Source organism: Pipistrellus kuhlii, unplaced genomic scaffold, assembly GCF_014108245.1.
Source record: "Pipistrellus kuhlii isolate mPipKuh1 unplaced genomic scaffold, mPipKuh1.p scaffold_m20_p_14, whole genome shotgun sequence".
Lineage (NCBI taxonomy): Eukaryota > Metazoa > Chordata > Mammalia > Chiroptera > Vespertilionidae > Pipistrellus > Pipistrellus kuhlii.
This window is the reverse complement of record NW_023425449.1, coordinates 30,700,204-30,723,650: the sequence shown is the minus strand read 5'-3', so window position 1 is coordinate 30,723,650 and position 23,447 is coordinate 30,700,204. Positions and strand designations below refer to the sequence as shown.

Below are 23,447 nucleotides of genomic sequence, written 5' to 3'. Positions count from 1 at the left end.
CACTGCTATGTTCATGGCAAGATTATTTACAATAGCTAAGATATGAAAACTCTTTTAAGTGTCCATTGACGGATGAATGGATAAAGAAGATTTGGTACGTATTTATAATGGAATACTACCGAGCCATAAAAAAGATGAAACATTGCCACTTGCAACAACATAAATGCAAAGTGAAATATATGTCAGCTGGATAAGAACAAAAAAACCATATGATTTCACTCATATGGTACTATAAAACAACAAACAAACAAACAAACAAACCAAAATAAAAAAAAACAAATTCATGGATACAGACTACAGATTGGTTGTTACTAGAGGGAAAAATGGAGGAGGGGAGGAGGGCAGAATTAAAGCGGATCAATTACCTGGTGACAGATGGAAACTAGACTTTGGGTAGCAAGCAAGCTATAGCGCACACAGATATTTAATTGTAACGCTGTGTACCGGAAACTTATATAATGTTATTGACCAATGCTACCTCAATTAAAAAAAAGTTAGTGTTTTTCTCAAAAGAACATTTTCTTTGACAGACATCAGTTTCTAGAATTGACAGGTCTGCTCCAACTACAGACAAGAGGAGAAACAATGCAGAGATGGAAGACGCTGACAAAGCCTTGCCACGCTAGCTGTCAGCAGCTGTGCATCGCTGCTGGTTGCCTAGGACCAAACCAGAGAGGGTCTGACCTGCATTGCCACCATGTGTCCACCATCCAGATATCATGGCTGACATGTACACATAAGGATCTGTTTGACATTGAAATGGGGACTCAGAACTGTTGGACATTGAAATTAGGACTCAAACATTTTTTGTTATTAGATGTTTATTTCTAGTCTGCAGAGGCAAGATTTTTTTAAAGGAAAGAAATGGGAGGAAATAGATACAGAGGCAAAGAAGCATTGAACACACTGCCAAACTATAGCAGGAAGGCTAAGGAGGGTTCGCGGGAGGAGGTAAGAGATCAACTGAAGGACTTGCATGCATGCATACAAGCATACCCAATGAATACAAGACACTGGGTGGGGGCCAGATGAGGGCATGTACTGGAAGGTAGGGGAGGCATGGGGGAGGTCAATGGGGGGAAAAAGGAGACATATGTACTATTTGTAATACTTAAAAAAATAAAGTAAAATGATGCATGCAAAAAAAAGAGATCAGTCTCTAATATTTTATCCATTTGTATTTGTTTTTTAAATATTAGTTACTAATATTTTTATAAAATAAGATGAATCTGACCTAAAACAGGAACATGGTATTTTTCTTTTCTCCCCCCTCCTTTAAATTTACTTCTATGCTCATTGTAACAAATCCAAACAATATAGACGTTTATAAAATAAAAAAGTCTAAAATAGAAAGTATTTTTTCTTAAGTTTCTATACCTCAAGTTCCATTTCTCCAGTGATAACTTTTAATATTTTGATGTGCATCATTCTTTTCTATGTATATATAAACATATCTTTACATGTATTGTAATTATAAACATAAAACCGAACCATACCAATATATAGTTGTTCAGCAGCTTACTTCTTTCCAACTTAGCAGTATATCATGAACATATTTCCAATCATTTTAATTCATTCTTATTAGTAGCACAATAGCATCCTATTATTTAATATACTGTAATTTATTTATCAATATATTATTAATGCATATTTAGGTTCCTCCAAACTTTTTGTTAGAAAAAAATGCTGCCAGAAACATTTTTGTCATATTTCTTTATAATTTATGCTATTACTTTTACAGTATAAATATCTAGACATGGGTTACAGCATATAGGATGTATACATTGATATTTTTGGTAGTGAGTTTTTACCTATTTGATATACAAAGCAGGGACAGTATTCAGAATATAGGGAAGGGTCCAATACTTCTGGGCATTTGTCTAACCTGTATTATGGAAGTAGCTTGACTTTTGAGCATCATGGAATCTTCTTCTGCAGGATAAATTTATATCACATTCAAACTGGTAACAGATAAGTTATGTGTGGAGCTCTGGCTAGATCCACTTCTGATTTCAGAGTTCTTACAGCCAATTCTTTCAGTGAAAATGAAAATTAATACAGTTTCATTGAAGCTTCAAATAGGGCAGACAGATCCTCTTCTGACTGAGGGCGTGGTGCAAGTTTGGTGACCCTTTCCTGAAACAGTAAACAAAAGGAGTCACTCACAGCTTTGAAAAGGCAGTTTGTGAAAGCTACTAGGTTATGCAAATTAACTTGGGCACAAGAAACAATGACTTAATAATAGTTCTATCTTTAAAGGTCATATTTCTTGTTTGCTTCATACTAATTGACTCCCAACTCAAAAGTTTATCAAGTGACGCATCTTTCCCACAAAGCTTTCGCATTTTACTTTTCAATTGCAGTTTACATTCAACATTATTTTGTCTTAGTTTTAGGTGTACAGCATAGGGGTTAGACAACCATATACTTTTCAAAGAGATCCTCCAACATTTCAAGTACCCACCTGGCACCACACAAAGTTATTACACTACTATTGGCGAGCTTTCAAATGCCTATATCTTGCCTAATTGTCCTTGCCTTATGCCTTGCTAATAGCCTTCTGTTCAAATGTACAGAACTAAACCAGCCTCAGGACAAACACCTCCTATAATGACCAAACCGCGTTGGTCAGCAATCTTGGCCAGTTCTCCGGGTGTGGAGAACACTGTCCCAGGCTCAGCAAAGAAAACAGAACCAGGTCATCCCTGACTTCAAAGACTGTATATTTTGCAACTTGAACTTCTGGGATAGTCAAAAGAACTTCATTAGGACATAATTTTCAGGCTATGGGCAACAAGGGGCTCCCTTTTAAAATATTAACTAAGGTTTTATCTCTATGGTTGGAAACGAATTTGGTGACTTGCTTAATTTTTTCCATTGATTATTGAGTCAAGTCAGCAGAGCTAGCCAGCACATGCTTTTGCTATTTATATTCTCATTGGTGGCTCCTTGATTTCTCTGGGACAGAAGATTAATAGAATTATAACGACTACTCTGTGTCCAAATTTCTGGGTCTAAATAAAATTTTAAAAATGTAGCAGTTTGGGTCTCTCGGTCTGTTTGCTTGTGCTGAGCACTTGTTTGGGAGCGCACCTGGTGGAAGAGGGAAGCTCCATGAGGGCAGGGCTATGATTTCTTGGATGACACCAAAAGCATAGGCAATAACAACAAAAAAGCAGATAAATTGGACTACATCAAAATTAAAAACTTTTATGCATCAGAAGACACTATCAAGAGAATGAAAAGATAACTAATAGAATGGGGAAAATATTTGTAAGTCAGATATCTGATAAGGGATTAATATCCAGAATATACAAATAATTGCTACAACTTAACAACAAAAACTCCCAGACAACCCAATTAAAAAACAGGCAAAGGATCCCTGGCCAGTATGGCTCAGTTGGTTGGAGTGGTCCCATGCACTCAAGGGTTGTGGATTTGATCCCCAGACAGGGCACATATGGGGCAACTGATAGATATTTCTCTCCCTCTCCTTGTCTCTCTCTCTCTCTCCCCCCCCCCCTCTCTCTCCAATCAATGTAAGCATATCCTTGGGTGAAGATTTTTTTAAAAAGGAAGCCTGGCCAGCATGGCTCAGTGTTTGAGCGTCAACCTATGAATCAGGAGGTCATGTTAGATTTTTGGTAGGGTCACAAGCCCAGGTTTCGGGCTTGATCCCCAGTGTGGGGCATGCAGGAGGCAGCTGATCAATGACACTCTCTCCTCATTGATGTTTCCATCTCTCTCTCCCTTCCTCTCTAAAATCAATACAAATATATTAAAAAAAAAAAAGGAAAAAAATAGCAGAGGACTTGACTAGACATTTCTCAAAGGAAGATTATATAAATAGGCAATAAGTACATGGAAAAAGCTCAGCATTGTCATTAGGGAAATACAAGTCAGAACCACAATGAATTTCTACTCACACTCATTAGAATGGCTTTTTAAAAAATAAAAATAACAATTGTTTAAAAGTGTTAGATTGGAGAATCTGGAACTTTTGAGCATTGTAAAATGGTGTGTACGTAAAATGGTATAACCACCATGGAAAATAGCCTGGCAGTTCCTCAAAAAATTAAACATAGAATTACCCAAATAAATCTAAATCAGGGACCAAAACAGATACTTGTAAACCAATGTTCCTAGCAGCACTATTCACAAGAGCAGAAGTGGAATCAACCCAAATAAATGTCTAGCTGCAGATGAATGAATAAGCAAAATACGGTATATCCACACAATGGAATATTAGTCAGCTACAAAAAGGAATGAAGTTCTAAAACACCGAAGACATATGCTAAGTGAAATAGGCAAAACAACAGTTCAAATATTGTATAATTCCACTTTCACGAAGTACCTAGAACAGGCAAATTCATAAAGATAGAAAGTAGAATAGAGGTTACCAGGGGTTGGGGGAAAGGGACAGAAGGGGCAATGGTAATATTATTTATCATTACACAATAGAGCAGAACTTTTATTTGGGATGATTAAATAGTTCTGGAAATGGACAGTGGTGATGGTTGCACAAGATTGTAAATGCACTTAATGGCACTAAATTGTATATTTAAAAATGGTTAAAATAGTTGATTTTGTTAGGTATATTTTACCATAATTTAAAAATTAATTAAAAAAAAGAAAGGATGGATGGACAGATGGGAGAAGAATGGGAGTCAACACTGATGAGTATGGATAAAGCCAAGATAAAATTGTACATCCCAGCAGATCTTTTAGAGACCCCAACACTTTTTGAAAATCTGTAGCAAGGTCCAGAGACGTGGTCATGGTGACCTATGTATGCCTTTGTGACAGGGCAAGAAGTGAAGAACGCTGTCCCATCACTGGGTTGATAATGGAGTTGTAAGTCTTATTGGATGAGCTAAAAGGCCCTTCAAATGATCTTGTTCACCTTTGGTGAAGTAGTTCAGGACTCAGAAGTGTTTCAGGCCACGCTGAGCTGATTTCAGATTTCTAAACCCCAACGACTGGTTAAATGGCCGCAAGGACATAACGTCTGTGATACATCCCCCCACATATCATCGATGCCGTATAAAAGCTTAACTCGCTGGGACTGGTTTGGATCAATGGATAGAGCATCAGCTTGGGGACGGAAGAGTCCTGGGTTCGATTCCGGTCAAGGAATTTAGTTGCGGGCATATCCCCAGTAGGGGATCGATGACTTTCTCTCATCGATGTTTCTAACTCTCTATTTCCCTTCCTCTCTGTACAAAATCAATAAAATATATTAAAAAAAAAAAGTTAAACTCTCAGAATCAAGATGTGCTCTGCAATGTGCTACTGTTTATAGACATGTAAGACTGAAGGACAACTGATTAACATGGGCACTGAAATCAATCCAGACTACTACTTTTTAGCACATTCATAAAATAACAACATTTCAGCTGGCCTGCCTTGCCAGGGAGTGGAAGTGCTCATTTTGGTAGACAGCTCTCCTCAGTAATGAAATGTTTTGATTTGAAATGTAAATGTTTCTTTCTAGAAGTTTCAGAAACCCAACTTGGGAGATTAATTTATTCGTGCCCGCTCCTCTTGCAGCCCGACTACGGCGGTTGGAAGCCTCTGCACACAGGGCTGCTCTTTGCCGCTGCCAGTAGGAGCCGCGGTGTTTGGTCAAGAATACTGGCCTGGTTGTTCCTTCCAGAGGGAAAAAAACCGACCCCTCGTTGCTGAACATAAAAGGAGCTTTATCAAATGTCGACTCCATAAAATAACCTTTTTTTTTTTTTTTTCAGGAACCACTATATCCCCTTCACTACTTTAAATCCTGTGATACTAATAAGTGAGGATTACTGTGCCTCCTGTGTAAAATCTGAAGCTGCCACAGTATTCCTACGAAGTGTTCACTGTTGCCAAACAAACAGAAAAACCCATGGTAGTTCTTTATTTGCAAGATAAGTTTATTTCTAAGATTCCTTCTAAAGTCCTGTGAATATATATATATATATCTATAACTATTTATATATAATACCTATCTATCTCTATATCTCTCTCTACATTATATATATATATATATATATATATATATATATATATATATCTCCAAATGTGATAGCTAATTTATTATTTTTAAAAATATTTTTATTGATTTCAGAGAGAAAGGGATAGGGGAGAGAGATAGAAACATTAATGATGAGAATCATTGGTCGGCTGCCTCCTGCATGCCCCACACTGGGGATAAGCCTGCAACAGGGGCATGTGCTTTGACCTGGTTCATAGGTCAACATTCAACCACTGAGCCACACCAGCCAGGCTGATAGTTAATTTAAATGAACAATGTTTCTAATACGATCAAAAGGGAAAAAGGCAGCATACCTGTTGGGGCTGCTTCATGAATACAGCCTGAGGGAATCCTACTTTATGGACATGACTTGTATGCCAAAGATTCCATTTACCCTGCATCTTTTGTGGAACAAAAAACGTAGTTTTGTCTAATTAAAGTTTTGCTATCTGTATTTCCCAGTATGATATGTATGCTGAGGCATTCAGAAGAATACCGAATTAATTTGCTATTTTAGTGGACGGACTCAAATGTTAATCTGAAACAGCTTCTGAAAGCGAAGTCTGAGCAAGGTAGAAGTAAAACAGTGAACACTTGCCAATGTGTCCTGATGCCTGGAAGATGCATTGCCACCAGCAGTTAAATGGCCAATAATATACAGTTCCACCTGAAAATTATCAATACCATCCACAGAGGTTGACTAACACATATTTCTAAATACTTTCTTGGGCTATGTAAGCAGAACTTTTCAGAGGACCCCTTGCAGAATGGATACTCTCACTGGAATTATACTGTACGATCAGACCCACATCAAAATCCTAATGATCATTTGCTCTCTGATCCCTGAACAATTGCTCATTGTTATTGGTTGATGACCATGTCAATCTAAGGAAATTTCTCAAAAAGTTACCACCATTCAGCCATTAAGCTCAGCTGGTATAAGAGGAAAGGGTTGTAGGTATGTATTCATTCAATATGTTTACTAGTCCATGCTAGATGCAATAGAAGATGGATGACCAAAACAGACAGGTTCCAAGGCTTTATGGAACTTACGGTCTAATAGTTTTGGGTAAAATAATTGGAATGGTCATATTTTTTTGGCCATTTAGTCCCTTGGATTGTGGGTTAGAACCAAGAGTTTGTGAGTTAGCCTGGGAGCTTTGCTACTTTATGAGACTCCTCTTTTCTCATTCTCTTATATTTTTATATAAAATAGAGTCCAATGATTCTCAGTCTATATCAGAAAAACTGGTGTCCCATGGGCCATGTTTGCTTTGTACATTGGTAAGTGAGGGGATTCAATACAAACATCCAGGTTGTGAATTTTTCTTGAAAACTCGAAGTTCTACCAACACTGGGATCTGAATTTCTACTTGGATGTAATAAATCGTAGCTAAAAAGAGGCTTACCCAATGAAATAAGCCATGAGTTTTCCAGTTCACCAAAGCCCCCACCACTTGCCGTTTCCTTAAATTACTTTGTTCATTGCTGCTACCTCCCTGGCTCCCGTGGAAATGAATGAACCCATACAAATATTACCTTAGATGAGCTGGGGGCTTCAACATTCTAAACTTTTGCTAAGTAGGGAAGAAGCTAGTGTGAGGCCCTTGCTTAACTGGAGTGGGGTTGAGTAGGATGCTATGTGGGGATATTCCAGTTAACTCTGTTCCCATTTCAGGGATACAGACTCATGACCATCTTTGGGCAGACATGCCTTATCTTCATATCCTCACAGTGTTCAAGTGCTCCTGGCTTTCCCATTTTGGGAAGGACTAAGGGAGCACTCAGCATGGGGAGCACTCCAGCTCTCTGTTTTATGGTATTATCTTGTTAGGATCTGATGCTATAGCACAGGGGTACCTGGGTATCTGATCCAAATGGGAGAGAGGTCCAATGAGGGTTGAACTCTCCTCATGCAAAACTAGAGAAGGAAAACTCTACATTTATTACAACTTTTCTACCAAATAAAGAATAGTTCAGTTTAAGTTCTTTATCACCATTTAAATAAATAAGACCCAAAGTGATGCTGATAATGCATATTATATATTTTATGTTTATGTATAAAATATACAATCCCCCAAATATGTAAAACAGCGATTGATTTTGTAGTAGTCTTAAAGGCCATGCTTATTCTACACAAAATTGCAGGAATCTGGAATTCTTTATAATGCAAAAACGCTATTGGTGGCTCTTTAGCAACAGCTTCGTATCTAGTTTTACAGGGGACTCTTACGAGAGCAGGAATGGAGAAAAGGGAAATTTTGCCACACCTCAATGTAAATGCGGCTTGTTTATGCCTTACATTTTTAATAAAGGCTCCTTTCAGTTTCATCATGAAAGTTTCACACATGCCCCAGGTTTATGGAAGACCATGAAGGCGAGGGAGCCTTGGCCCCTTCCTCTGGGGAAAGGGAGCGCGGGGCCATCTGGTGGAGGAGAACTGGGGGCTGCCTGAGGACCCCTGAGTCTTCCTCTCTCCCCACATGCCCCAGGTGGGACGCTGCCTCTTCTCTCTCTCTCTCTCTCTCTCTCTCTCTCTCTCTCTCTCTCTCTCTCTCTCTCTCTCCCTTTTAAATATATTTCTTTATTGATTTCAGAGAGGAAGGGAGAGGGAGAGAGAGATAGAAACATCAATGAGAGAGAATCACTGATCGGCTGCCTTCTGCACGCCCTCCACTGGGGATGTGCCCGCAACCAAGGTACATGCCCTTGACCGGAATCGAACCTGGGACGCAGATCAACGCTCTATCCACTGAGCCAAACCAGCTAGGGCTGCTCTGCATCTCTTACCTGGGGCAGGGTTCCTTTCACCAAGGCGGGGATGTCGGCCTTCGAGTAGCCAATGGCAGCGAGGCCGTCCTCCACCTCCAGGTCCAGCAGGAGTTTCCGGAGGGCATCCGCCAGAACGGGCCCAGCATCTGCCCTCCTGGCGGTGCGGGTGTCGGCCCCTGGAAGACACAAAGCGCTGACTGTGGGCGGAGGGGAGGAAGCTGGCCCTGGGTGTAGCTCAGTCCCACGGGTGGCTGATGTATAACCTTCTGCTGGCTCCCCAGGCGGAGGACAAGGGCCCCAATGTGCCTCCCACGCGGAGGCCGGCCCAGCGGGCAAGCCTGCAGGAGACAGATGGGCCAGGCTAGTGCGGAGGAGCCCACTGGGGCGGCTAACCCGGCTCTCACCTTCTCAATGGGCTCCTCAACCCTTGGGGTGTGGGGGGTCGAGGGAGACAAGGAACAGAGCCAAATAAAAGAGGCCCAAGAAGGAGGCCGAGAAAGAAGGCTGGTGTTGGAATGAAGAAGAAGGAGAAGGAGAAGGAGAAGGAGAAGGAGAAGGAGAAGGAGAAGGAGAAGGAGAAGGAGAAGGAGAAGTGAAGGAGAAGGAGAAGGAGAAGGAGAAGGAGAAGGAGAAGTGAAGGAGAAGGAGAAGGAGAAGGGGAAGGGGAAGGGGAAGGAGAAGGAGAAGAAGGAGCATTTGTGGCAGAAAACACAGCTTATGCCACTTCCAAGGCCTGGAATTTGCTGACATCTAGAGGTAGTACGTGTTCAATGTCTTTTTTCTCACAGCAACCTTTACAGAAGAGACAAACCCTTTGCAAAAACTTTTTGTGAGATAAGGATCTAGGTAAGTACGAACACGCCAAACACTGCCTGCCAAAAAGGAAGAAGATGACAAAAATGGATCATGTGTGGCCAGGAAGGAAACTATTTCTTTTTAATAGCTATAAAAAGTTTTTATTTTGGACTCTGTTACCAATAAGCAAAGCAGTTTCCTCTACAGAACTAGTCAGACAAAACCAAGTACAGGAAGACTCTCAGAAAAACGGTTTTTAATAGGTAGGTGCTGATATTGGTGGAGGTGGGAGAAGGCTGACAAGCGTTGGAGGTGGAAAAGGGCAGAACTGGACGTAATGAATAATTAACACACCACATTAGAGAGACATCAGTCTGGAAGAGCCAGGGGGCTCTGCCTGTAGGAAGGGTGGTGGTGACCGCTCCCAGATGAAGGAACCTTGGCACCCCCGACTCCATCTATGCCAGCTGAACACACTCACGGCCTGGAAGGGAAGCCCTTTACAAATGGAAGGTAGCATTAGTTATTATCCAGAATGCCTCAAGCCGCCGTCCACGTCCACTTTCTCCGTAGTGTTCAAAAGGGGTCTATCATGTACGTTTCACCTCCATCCTAAAGCACAGGATTAAATCAATTTTAACCTCTCTCTCTAGGACAGTGAGAACTGGTTGAGTAATCCTGGAGAAGGATAAATAGAACCAGATATGGGACTGATTGGTGGAGCAGCTGGGGTAGGAAGGTAAGCCTTGCCTGACAAGACCAGTCTATACTACACAGCAGCGGCTAAAATATGGAGTAGGTGGAGAGGCAACACACGATACAAGGTTTATGAGATTTTTATTTTCTTGGGATTGGTGCCATAAAAAATATACCACCAAAACCTCTGGGTTTTTCTACGAAGTGTTTTAGAAAAAAAAGAGAGAGGGTAGGAAAGTGAATACGTTGGTATACAACTAAGAAAACCTAAGATTCCTTAGGGAATCAAAAAAGGAATGGCCACATACAGAATAATATTAATCAAAGTTTCTGATGCAACGAGAAAGAACTGGTGGGTTCTTCTGGCCAGGGTTTTTGTCTTACAGAGGAATTGCTTTCTCAGTCATTTTGGTGGTTGTCTGGAATGTCAGCTGTATGTTCTCTTAAGATTTTCCCCACTTATCATGCATGTAGCCTACTATTGGGGATCCTGTCTGTTTACACGGTCTGTGTATTTCCAAAGGCATCTGAGTCCCAATAAATGGCTGAACAACATCCCTAGTCCCAGAGGGAACAGGAACACGAGATCCTTGGCAAAGGTGCTATCACATTTGCGGCAGCACACGCAGGAAAAGCAAGCCCTGGGCTTCTTTCCTAAACATGCCGGGAGCACACATGTCAGAGTGAGAGAGGAGTGAGCGTGAAGAGGCCCCGCGGAAGGATGTCTGTGGTCGTTCCCACCTTCTTGGACATAATCTCTCCAACGGCCGGGGCTAGGGGAGTATAATGAATTTTTCTTTCAGACTTTCCCTTCCTGCCCTAAACACGAGTAGGGGAATAAGATGTTTGGACAGTTAATCAAACACTCAAGTACTTAAAAAAGACGTTTTTGTCTTAGAAAAATACTAAAATTTTACTAATCTAAGCTATCCTGAATATAATTCTATCTCTTGCCAAGATGCAAAAGGCACTGCTGGAAATGTATTATAGGCTTTACTTATTCTAAAGAGCAGCAAAAATATTCGCCTTTGGGGATCTTTTTCTACAGTTTCTAGTTGTTTAGTCTCTCTATAATTGGGAATTAGATTCATTTTATTACCTATTAAACTCGCCAGAATCATTTACCACATTTGTTATATGTAAAGACTTTCACTTTCCTTGGGGATGAAAACAGGAACTATGGGGATTACTCCAAACTCAACATAAGCAATATTTGGTTCCAGTTCACTGTTACCAGATTGTTAGAACATGAAATTATAAAATTTTAGCACTGAATTGTGCAGGTCAGTGACAAGTTATTTCTAAACTACCTCAAAGCAACATTATTTATTTATTTATTTATTTATTTATTTATTTATTTATTTATAGAATTATCCTTTATCTTTAGAATCAAACCGAGGAAGTGCTCCACCTATGTGAGTCACAGGATTACGAGTAATGATTCGTACCCAATATTTCTGCCGTCTCCAGGTGTCGCTCAGGAGACATCTGGGCTGTGAAGGTGAACACCGCTGGCGAGGTGAGCACCACAGAAAGGCCGTGAGGCTGCGGAGGAACAAAACGCGGTGACGGGTGGGCCAACTGCAAGTTCTAGACATTAAGTTACCCCGAACTCCGAGCAATCAAGCATTGACAAACACATTTATAACAACTGCAAGAAATAGGAGACTTAATTAAAAAATGTATTATGATTTTACCACCAATGGGTGATCCACGTTATAATCCTTTGCTTTATATGTCTTCACTAAGCCTGAAATCGGGTAAGACATTCCATGGCTAGAAAAGAAAGAAAGCCCTTATGTTGGCATAAAGTTATTGGAAATTCAAGATAACAGAAAGATACTCACTATTCTGGGAGAGCTCTTCACAGTCTCTAGACAATACCTTTTTCTCACAAAGTGATCCACTTTGTTTCCCTTGCTATAAAAAATACTGTTATGTATTCAATATTTGGTGTTATTTGTAGTAAAACCTTTGAAATACTCAAAATCAAATACTCATAAAATTGTATACCATTAAAACGTGTTAGTACAGAAGACTCTCCCCAAATACATTGGTTAACCTTATAATCTGGAAGAAATTGAGAATTCACTTTGAAGTTTCTTTAATACATTTCAGGGCATGTATTTTTTTTTTTTATCCTGCTCTGCAATATGTTGGCAGTGTGTTCCTGCACAAGCTGACCATGTCAGTGGGAGATTTATAAAGTAAGATGTGATACATCAGACATGTAAGCTTGACCGGCTAGTGATCTGTCCCACCAATGATCAGTATATCCTTCAGAATGGTACATACTAATGGAGTTGAATCACAAATGATTATTCTAGTCTGAAAGACTTTCAAGAAATAGCGCCATGATTTTTATTTATGGGAATATTTGAAGGGGGGGGGAATGGAAAAACTTTATATCCTCTTGAGTTCTTACTGAACAAATAGGATAATATTATAGTTTAATACACATGTGTCAAACACAAGGCCCGCGGGCCAAATCCGTCCTTGCAATGTGGCCCGCACCACGCTGTCATCACTGCACTCCGCTGCGTTTCCATCACAATGACAGTTTATGACTGTTCAGTAAACCATTCGGCCCTCGATTTAGGCTGGATTTTAGATTTTGGCCCCTTCTCTGATTGAGTTCGACACCCCTAGTTTAATAGATGATTCAAGAGATATACATTGTTAGAAGTTAGTATGGTTACAATTAATGTATTAAAAAGAAAATATTTTATAACAGTAAAATGGCCTATAAGTCTATTAAATATTAGATAGCTTTGTGCTTATTCACCAAAAAAAAATTACATTTCATAGAAAGATGAAATATTTGGTGAAGTGTATGATTATCTATCAAATAAAAAGGGGGTGGGCCCTAGTCTATCATCTTTCATGAGACAGATCAAAAGCTATGAGTCCTCTGAGTTGTTGGGTATTTTGGAATATGTTTTACATTTCTCAGGCTCCAAAGTATTCAGAAAATTATTTCCTAGTGTGCCTTCATGATGTGAAAGGGTTAATGTAGCTTTAAAAGGTACCGTTCTAATTATAGCCAATATTTTAGTTAACTTATTTTATTTTAATAGTTGTATATGTTCTTTGTAAAAAATTAAAAGAATCCATAATTCTATTTCCTCAAGATAACCATTATAGAATATTTCCTTCTAGTCTTTTATGCACAACTTTAATATATATATGATTGATCATACTCTGCATTCAGTTTTAAACAATGCTTTTGTTACTTAATATTCTTTGTAAACATTTTCCTGTATCACTTTGTATTCTTCTAAAACATTATTTTTAATAGCCTTATTTTATTCTTTGAGTACTGCACTTTGGTTAACCATTCCTAATCTATTGGAAATTTAGGTTGCTTCCACATTTTTCAATTATAATAACAATTAGGTGGTTATCCTTATAAGGAAATTCATTGATCATATGGTATGTTTTAAGGCTACATTTTAGAAGTAAAATTAGTGGGACAAAAGGTAAACACATTTTTCAAACTTTGGGGAGATTTTGCTCAGTTGCTCTCTCAGCAGCAGAGTTTGGAGGAGACCATTTATTTTATTGTACTCTGCCTAGCAAATTCTTAATTCTCCATGTTCACTGGTGTTCAATTTGAAGGCAATATACCAGTAAAGTTCTGATCAAACAGATTAATTCTGGGCTATTGGGAACGACTCTAATCTCTCTTTTTGTGAGAGATTAGAAGAAAAAATACTGCATTTGAGGTTTTAAAAATCCCCCACAACACATGGAGAGAATGTGGAGCAATCAGAACCCTCATTCACCGCTGGTGGGAATGTAAAATGGCGCAGCTGCTATGAAAAACAGGAAGTTCCTCAAAATTTAAAATACAATCACCAGCAACTCCACTCCCAGGTATATATAATCAATAGAAATGACAAGTGTTCATAGCAGCATTTGTCACAATAGCCAAAAAGTGGAAACAACCCAAATGTCCATCACCTGATGATGGATAAATAAAATGTGAAAAAGCAACACAATGAGATGTTATTTGGCAATAACATGGAATGAAGTACTGATGCAAGCCACAGAAGCATTATGATGAACGAACCACAGAAGCATTATGCTATGTTAAAGAAGTCAGATACAAAAGACCAGATATTATATGATCCTATCTGTATGAAATGCCCAGAATAGGCAAATCTATAGAGAGAAAGTAGATTAGTAGTTGCTTAAGACTGGGGGTATAGGAGGATTATATAGCAGGTGAAGGCTAAGAGGTATAGCATTTCTTTTTTGGGGTGATAAAAATGTCCTAAAACTGATTGTGGTAATGGTACCTGTGAATATACTAAAAACCAAAACAAAACCCTGACTTGTTCATTTTAAAAGGTGAATTATATAGTGTGGATTATATTTCAATAAAATTGTTACAAAAAAAAAATCTGTGGCCCAATAAATTACATTAGAATGAAGAAAATACTCCAGGACCCCAAGTTAAATACCTTCTTTCCATAACCTATTTAAATATCACCACCTGTCTTACGTTATAAACGGTTTTAAAATTTAAGAGTAGTCGGTTAGGTGAAGAAATAAAATCTCTGATTCGCTCACCACAGATGAACACCAGCATTTCCAAAACCGATGCCAGCAAAGGCACTTGCCAAGTGCATACTGGACCTTGCTTCGAGATCATCGGGGTTTCTGACAGCCCTGTGGACGATATAAATTCCCAACAATAACATATCAGCATTGGCATTTCCTATCGAATAAAGAGCCGCCTGAGGGAAAGAGTTGGGAGAAAAAAAAAAAAAAAAGAAGTGGTATTTGGTAGGAAGAAAAATTAGGCAAGTTATTCAAATGACACCTTGTCTTCTAAAGGAAAGCCGAGGGCAAGCACATTTTCTCATCAATGGTTTCAGCAGAGGCATAATAAATACGCTGTCAGGCTGCTCGTGGGATGAAAGTGCCCGGGGAAGCAGCGCACTGACCCCTGGATTGGGAGAGCTGCTCCAGCCAAGTGCCCTGAGACTCATTCTTCTTCTTCATTTGTCAGTGACCTTGACCGCCGCTGTGAATGGACTGAGAGTAAACACGCACTCGGAGTGCACGGGGCCCAGACTGGTTCACGGCACCGGAGACCTTGTCGCCTGGGGCTGCCTGCAGCCCGCCCAGCCATCTTTCTTCCCGTGACACCGCCCCGATTGGGCCCCACAGGGGACCTCTTTTGTCATCTGTAGAAACGGCACATGTTATTTTAATATTTGTTATTGTGGAAGCGGGATGTTATTGCAGGACAAGCTTTTGCTGGCTCTATTTGTCCCCGGTGCCATTTGGAAAAGCCAGTTCTCAAAGGCCCCTTTCAGATGCAGCTCGCTGCTTGTCCTGGGGAGGAAGCCTGAGACTGCCAAGCGAACCACTTCCCACTTGCTTTTTTTTTTTTTTTTTTTTTTTTTTGCGATTTCTCCTGGAGCTAAGGGTTCCTGTTATGAAATGAGAGTGCCACGGCGTTTCCCCCGCTTTCATTTGAAATGGTTAGGAGTTTGAGTCCCCTTTCCAAAACCCAGTGTTCGCGCTGTGTTCCCCGAATAACAAGGTAAAATAGTAAATGATGGAGATTTAGCCTTTCCTCTGTCCGTTTTACCCCCTCACCTCCCACTGCTGCTCCTGCCTTCAGTTCCTGCCCAGACACACCTCGGACAGTTGTCAGTCAGATGCTTCTGTGCTTCCCGAAGGTCCCTGGGCCTGAAATAGTTCTGTGTCCCCTCCCGGCTCAGTCCCCGCTCCAGAGCAGCTTCCAGCTCAGGGCCAGAGGAGGCGCCGCCGTGCTCACATCTAGGCCTAACCTGCTGTGTGAGGGACTAACTTCCCCTCACTCATAACCTCCCCTTAGACTCATAACGCCTAACCTCCCTTATGAGACTGACTTTGCAGCTGTCTTCATGTCTCAGAGATCAGCTTTCATCTCTAAGTATGTATTTATTCTCCCAGGAGCCTGTTATGGCTATGTCATTCATAAATCTTTCATAACCTTTAGAAAGCATTTTGTGTCTCCTGGGACAGACAACTCCACACATTTAATTCTTATATTTGGCTCCTCCCAGTGTGCTCACAGGGCTGATTCCATGTGCCTTTGTCCAGGGCCCAGATGGGCACAGCCAGCATCTGCCTCTGTGGTTCTCTTGTCTGGCACTGGTAGCCAAATCTCAAAGGACATCTCTCCTCATTCTAGCTTTGCTTTTGAGGCGTCAATGAACAAACCTTGTATCTGTTTCCTTCGTCAATTAGGGACTCCTATTTTACCCTTTTCAGAATGAAGGACCCAGCTTGCAGCTGTCTTTACCCTTTTCAGACTGAAGAACTCAGTTTTTAGCTGCACCTCCCACCCCTCAATCCCTCTCATCTTTCCAGAAGCTTTCTGAGGCTTCTCTACACCCACTGGCTGACCTTTTGGTGATCAGACTTAGGACATGTCAGGATCTGGCATGGTACATTTTACATGAGGGTGGAATGTGGTTTTGTTTTTGTTTGTTTGTTTGTTTTTGTTGTTGTTCTATTTCTATTCCCTCTGGGTGGCATACCTCTTCAGATACTTGGCGACGATCCGCAGTGCGTGGACTGCCCAGATGTCACTGATTGGGTTGCTGCCCTGGTAGGCTGGCCGAGAGATGGGATTTGGAGGGCAGGGACTCCGCATGTGGTAGGGAAGGGCAGTGTAGGATTCCAGGGCATGACTAACAAGAAATAGTTAAAACACACAGGTTGAAATGTGGTCTTCCTTCCCCCGCTCCATTAAGATTACAAACTGTCTTGGAAACGTACTCACTCCACCGTGGATATGCTATGTGGTACTGACAACCACAATGCGTCCCACTAGTTGGCCCCATGAAGTCCTAACCAGGGGAATTGCCTCTAAGGTTGAATTCACGGGTGTGTCCATCTTCAGAACTGGCCAAGGGGGCCCCCGGGGCAGATTCCTCAGGGCAGGTGTTCTCTTCCTTGGAAGATACGTAGAAGGGCAACTACCATCATTCTTTCTTCTGAACACCCTCCCCTCCCTTGGATTGACAGCGAAGTCTTTGGGCCTCTGAGCTATTCACTTAAAGGTCACTGCATTGGCCCATTATAAATTTGTTATGAAGCTTCCAGTTAGGGAGGGTAATCTTATTTCCAAGTTGTTAGGGGATGATGCTTCAAAGTACTGACAACTTTGACCAGGAAGGAGTTGAACACAACTTTCTCCAGTTTTGTTTTGTTTTTTAGTAGGCAGCATAATGTAGTGAAAAAAGCAGGCCATGGATTTGGAAACCTGGATTTGAATCCTTCCTCTACTGCCTCCTGCTTGTGTGAACTTCATTCAACAGCTATTAATTGAGTACCTATGGAGTGACAGTTGGTTTGCAAGGGGCACGGACAGATAAGTGAGTAAGACGGTTCTGCCCTTACCAAGCTCACATGCACTGAGGGAGACAGACATGTGAAGAGAGGGGTGTGTCAGAAGCAATGTACAGGCCCCCCGGTGGGGGAGAGCAAAGGGCAAAGTGGTCAGTTGTACTTAAGGAGAGGGAAGGTGAGGGTCAGAAAAGATTCCAACAGGGAGAGAATGCTCCAGTGGAATTGAAAGATGAGTTATCCAAACAGATAAAGAGCAGAGCATTAGGGCATTCCAGGGCCAAAGGAATTTGGACATTGGATAGAAAGGGTTGAAAGACTTGTAAGGTAGAGGTGTGTGTGTGTGTGTGTGTGTGTGTGTGTGTGTGTGTGTATTGATTCTGCAAGCTTGGTGAGGCCAGCATGGAAGACAGAAGGAAGGACTATGGGATGGAAACAGGCTGATTGATGAGAGATTACTGCAATCAACTGTCCAGGTAAGACCTGGGAGCAATGAGGCCCGAGAGGAGGGAACAGATGTAAGAGAGATTCTGCTGGCTGGTGTGGGCATTAGAGAAAGGAGATGTCCACACTGAGTCCTGCTGCTCACTATATTAAGGAACGACTCAGGAGAAGAAGCCGTGGGGCATGTTGTTGTTGGTGGTGATGGGGGGGAGGCGCTTATTGGAAATTAAAAGAATTACCAAGATTTTATCAAATTTCCATTTAAAAACTGTACCACCGAGGAAGAAAATGATACTGCCATGCTGCAGATTTTGAAATAGGTTCTGATTTGAGATTTAGAACATGAAGAAAATGTGTGTGTGAAAATGGATGAAATAGGGTAATTTGGGACATGCTGAATGTGACGTGCCCATGGGACCTCCATGAAGCCACTGGAATGAATGGCCTGGAGCTCCGAAGCGAGGTCGATGGCAGAAGCCACTGATTAGGAAGCCATCGCACACGGAGCTGAAGCCCAGGGAGCCTGCAATAGACTGTGGGTAAGTGGCTAAAGGGAGTTCTCACCTGGCACAGAGCTGCGGTGAAGTGATATGTGTATAAAGTGCTGACAGGGTGTGCAGGGTCCAGCTCAGAGGATGTCAGCTCCCCTCCCTGCCTTCTTCCGCGCTGTGGCATCCCTGGGCACCCCCTGGTTAGTGTAGCCACAAGGCATACCAGTGAGGACATGGCTCCTTTTGCCATGTCCGTGGCCACAGCTGTGGCAGGGATGGTCCATCCTGAACAGCAGGTTTTTGGCTCACCCAGGGCCTCACTTATTCACTAACCTACTCACTAACAGTGTCCTTGTTTTCATCTAGAAAAAGGAATAACGACAGTCCATGCCTATTGGGGTTGCTATGGCGTGCTAATCAATGAATGCTTAGTAAGTACTTCCAGTAAGAAAATACTGTACTCTTTCTATTTAATAGCTGGTGTTGAGCATGGGAATCTCTCTGAACCACTGGCACAAGCGCCACAAGACTGGAGGCAAGAGAAAGCCCTATCACAAGAAGTGAAAAAATGAGCTGGGACATCCTGTGTCAAAACTACGATTGGCCCCTGCCATACACACCCAGTCAGTGTGTGGAGAGGCAACGAGAAGTCGGGAGCCTTGAGGCTGGACGTGAGCAACTTCCCCTGGGGCTCAGAGTATTATACACACAAAACAAGGATCACTGATGTTGTCTAGAACGCATTCAACAGTGAACTGGTCTGCACCAAGACCCTTGTAAAGAACTGTATCCTGCTCATTGTTAATACGGTACCCACAGGGGTATGAGTCCCACGAGGCACTGCCTCCAGGCTGGAAAAAGGGGATCAAGCAGACTCTCGAGGAGGAAGAGATTTTAAACAAAAAGCGATCCAAGAAAATTCAGAAGAAGTATGATGAAAGGGAAAAGAATGCCACCATCAGCAGTCTTCTAGAGGAGCAGTTCCGACAGGGCAGGCTTCTTGCACGCATCACTCCACAACCAGCCTTGGCTGAGGAGACGGTTATGACTTAGAGGGCAAGGAGTTAGAGTTCCGGCTGAGGAAAATCAAGGCCCAGAAAAGCAAATAAATCTCCCTCCTATCTTAGCTCATGTAATAAAGGTGCTTACTGTTCTTTAAAAAAGAAATAAAGAAAGAAAGAAAACAAAATACTGTCCATAGACCCAGGTATCGAAAATGCCCCTCCAGGTACCTACCAAAGCACATCGAAGCCACTGTTGGCAACCACCCGGTCAGGCATGTGCAGGGTGTGCAGAGGGTCAATCAGTCCCAGCGTGGGTTTGATGGCTCGGGAACCAATGCCTAGGACAGGGATTTCCAAGGGAGGCTATAGGCATGGACTTCATTTAAAAACATTAGATAACGTGAGGATAACAAATTATCCCAAAGTATAAAAATTATGAGGTAAGAGTCATTCTCATGGAGAGAGGCTGCAAGGAGCAGTGGAGAGAGATCTAGAGTCAGAAACCTGGGTTTTTCAGTGGAGAGGACGCTCCTTTCAGTTCACAGGGGCCAAGTATGTGTGTCTCTTCCCAAGGGCAGGTTGGGTGGCATCACTAACTACGGTGGGAATATTTGTACCACAGAAATCGGCAAGTGCTACAAACCAGGGCTTATTTAATTATGAAATGCCAGAGAGCTGGTTTACTAGCTCACAGCTGGTGTGGGTCTTTGCTCTGCAATTTACCATGTATCTCTGGGCAAGTCACTTAGTCTCCCTGAGTTCTTCATGAGATTAGACTATCCAATCGCAGGGCCTCACTGAGCTGATGTAAGGTTCACATTAGATAACATAATGGAAAAGTCTTTTTAAAATTGTAAGGTGGAATTTCAGTGTTGGTAGCTATTATTTCCTGATGTCAAAGGATAATGTAACTTAATTTAAAAGAGAAGTTACTACAAATATGTTGTTGAGTGTCAAGTTTTTCTGCTACCAAGGCCTGAAAGAAGGATATTGAGCCAGAGGTCAAGTAGAGGGACTTTTTTACCACCTCAGCTGAGAGTCAGAGAAGAAGATAGGCTAAAAGGGCAAAGGAAATGAAAAGCAGAACAGTGATTATTTGGGAATGGGACTGGAGGGTTGATCTAGGTTGATGTTTTATATCTTGATTGAAGTAGTAATTACATGGGTGCCTATATTTGTCAAAATCCATCAAATCAGGCTCTTAAAATGTATGCATTTTATTATATAAAAATTATGTTTCGCCATAGCTGGTTTGGCTCAGTGGATAGAGCATCAGACTGTGGACTAAAGGGTCCAGGGTTCAATTCCGGTCAAGGGCCCATGCCCAGGTTGCAGGCTCGATCTCCAGTAGGGGGCATGCAGAAACCAGGCAATCAATGATTCTCTCTCATCACTAATGTTTCTATCTCTCTCTCCCTCTACCTTCCTCTCTGAGATCAACAAAAAATATATATATTTAAAATTATATCTCAATGAAATTAATTTAAAATGCAAAAATGATGTTCAAGAAAGGGAATAACTATTTATCATTGACATATAGTCACTAACTTGTGCAGAGAAATAGCCAATCAAGATTCATGGCATTTCAACATATTTTCTAGGTAATTCTCAAAAAGAAGTTCATTAGATTGTTTCATATTTTCATATGTACTTAGGAGAAGAAAGAAAATGTGGACATGTATATACCGTTCCCTTAACTATATAGCTCCTTGATGGCTAAAGATTAGGATTAAATGAAAGGTACTAGGTTTGAACGGTAAAATAGCTTTTAACAAGTTAAGGGCAAAGTTCTTACCAATTTTTATTTTCAAAGGCTCGTAGTCAAAAATGGCAACTCCAGTAGTTTCACTTCCAGTTCCTGAAGTAGTTGGGACTTGAACAAAATAACAAGAATTATTAATAAAAAAAGCATCTAAATAAAGGTGAGTGGCAATACTTAATTCAGCCTTAGGACATAAGGAGCTAAGTTAGAAGGAAGCTTTGCTGCTCCCATGGCTTGCCTGGTGTGTGTATCTCTACTAACATGTATGTATACTTCACATGTATGTGTGTGCCTGCATTAGTTAACATGCATGTACAACAAAACGATGCCAGTGTCAGCATGAACATGCATGTGTAACAAGTAAAATGTCCATTCTGCATTAATATGCATGCATGTATAACATGTGTGTGCGTTCTGAAGTGGATATGTGATATCTGCATCTGTGTTTACATGTATGGATGCTGTCCACCTTTGTATTAACACGCATGCAGGTTTAACGTTTCTGTATGAACAGTGAGGACCCCTGGGAACCTCAGGTTCCTCTGGTGCCAGAGCTTAAGCAGCTGCAGTTGGATATCTCGAGGAAGAAGACTTGTATTTGCCTCTCTGAAAGACGTCTTTATTCCCTCTTGGCAGCTAGCACACTAAAGCTCTGCCTTTGCTGGGCTTGCGGTTTTGTCATTCTGTCAAGTTTCTAAACTTCACTAATCACCCTTCTGTGTGATGCTGACACAGTTTCACCAGAGGGTTCCATTCCCCAGACATCAATTACGCTGCTCCCTGCTGATTGCTCATTCCCATCAAAACGGCTCATCTGCCATCAACTCACTCCTAATCCATCACAAGACCTGTTTCATGGTGAGGGCAGGAGAGGGGAGCAGAGCGAGGACAAGACTTTAAACTGATATTTCCAGGGACTGGTCAGTACATCTTAGCTATAAAACTTTAAACAGTGATCTGCTAACAGCTATAAAATGAGAGGGAAGAAAAGACAGAAAGATGCCACGGCTGGTGTGACACAGACAAGCTCTGTGTGTCTGTGCCCTGTGAGCAGATGTTTCCCAGAGCGAGGCAGCAGTGCTGGCCACCTGTCCCAGGGCAGATTCAGAGCCTCAGGCCAGCTGAAGAGCCATTATGTGGAGGAAAGGATTGAGTCAACACACAGAAAAATAATAGTGAATATTCCCCTTAAATTCCACAGCGGCTGGCAAAATGGGACAAAACAGAGAGGGATTTAAAAGACAAAGCTGTCTATAGAGGGATCTAATAATACATAAATGATGACCTTCCCTCCATTTCCCATAGTGACTTCCTAACTTCACTCTGCAAACTTTCCTGCCAACTGACCCAATTGTCTATATTGGTGCAATAATGAAGATCAGAATTTTAAACATAAATGAATTGCTATCTGTTTTGATCCCTAAACAAGGTAGGACACTGAAATGAAGAAATCGGAAAGTTTTAGAAACACATACCATAAAATTCCTGGCTTGAGTATTTCCTAAGGCCTTTTGCCAATTGCAAACCAAAACGAATGCATGCACAAACAAAAGACAGCCTTTACCTGCGATCAGAGGCTTAAGAGGCACAGACACAGGCTTTCCCTTCCCAATGGGAGCACTGACATAATCTAGGAAATCGGAGTGAGGGCTAGATGCGTACAGATTAGCGGCTTTACAGGTGTCTATGGTGGAGCCACCACCCACAGCAACGTAGGCATCAAAAGCTCCCTTTTTGGCAAACTCAATAGCTTCCATGAAACTGTGAGGAAGAAAAACGGAAACCATTGTCATAATTTTCAAACATAAACTGACATGCCACTAAGTAACTCTTGAGGCAAATTTTAAACCACAGTGGTATGTGTTGGCTTCCACTTAAAAAACAACAATGAAGAGGTACCTTCTATCGGTTGGTTCCACCCTCACATTATTATAAACCTTAAAGTTTATGCCATTCTTCACGAGAGAATCCATAACTATTTGTACGGGAGGGAGCTGGGAGAGGTTCTTGTCTGTCATCAAACAAACATTTTTAGCACCCATGTTTTGTAGGTCCTACAATAACAAAAATAATGTGTAAGTTGGGTTTAATTTCACTAGAAGTATAACAGACACTTC

General features: G+C 41.4%; 1 protein-coding gene and 1 pseudogene across 2 annotated transcripts in view; one reads left to right on the top strand and one right to left on the bottom strand.

Annotated features, from left to right (window-relative positions):
• Positions 1 to 23,447, bottom strand: part of ADHFE1 (alcohol dehydrogenase iron containing 1) — a 33,342-nt gene that overhangs the window by 1,075 nt on the left and 8,820 nt on the right. Inside the window, exons 5-14 of one of the 2 annotated variants that reach the window (XR_006741581.1) lie at positions 23,230 to 23,384; positions 22,895 to 23,091; positions 21,364 to 21,441; positions 19,801 to 19,906; positions 16,819 to 16,971; positions 14,852 to 14,950; positions 11,974 to 12,052; positions 11,725 to 11,821; positions 8,804 to 8,961; positions 1,886 to 2,136 (exon numbers count right to left, since the gene is read on the bottom strand). Coding sequence is in view for 1 of the 2 variants with exons in the window: in XM_036437066.2 (XP_036292959.1) it covers positions 2,053 to 2,136; positions 8,804 to 8,961; positions 11,725 to 11,821; positions 11,974 to 12,052; positions 14,852 to 14,950; positions 16,819 to 16,971; positions 19,801 to 19,906; positions 21,364 to 21,441; positions 22,895 to 23,091; positions 23,230 to 23,384 (1,206 nt within the window). In the remaining variant the exon portion in view is untranslated. Of the gene's footprint in view, positions 1 to 1,140; positions 2,137 to 8,803; positions 8,962 to 11,724; positions 11,822 to 11,973; positions 12,053 to 14,851; positions 14,951 to 16,818; positions 16,972 to 19,800; positions 19,907 to 21,363; positions 21,442 to 22,894; positions 23,092 to 23,229; positions 23,385 to 23,447 lie in introns of those variants that run through there. The other variant, XM_036437066.2, reaches the window with a different exon arrangement.
• Positions 18,820 to 19,779, top strand: LOC118718331 (annotated as a pseudogene).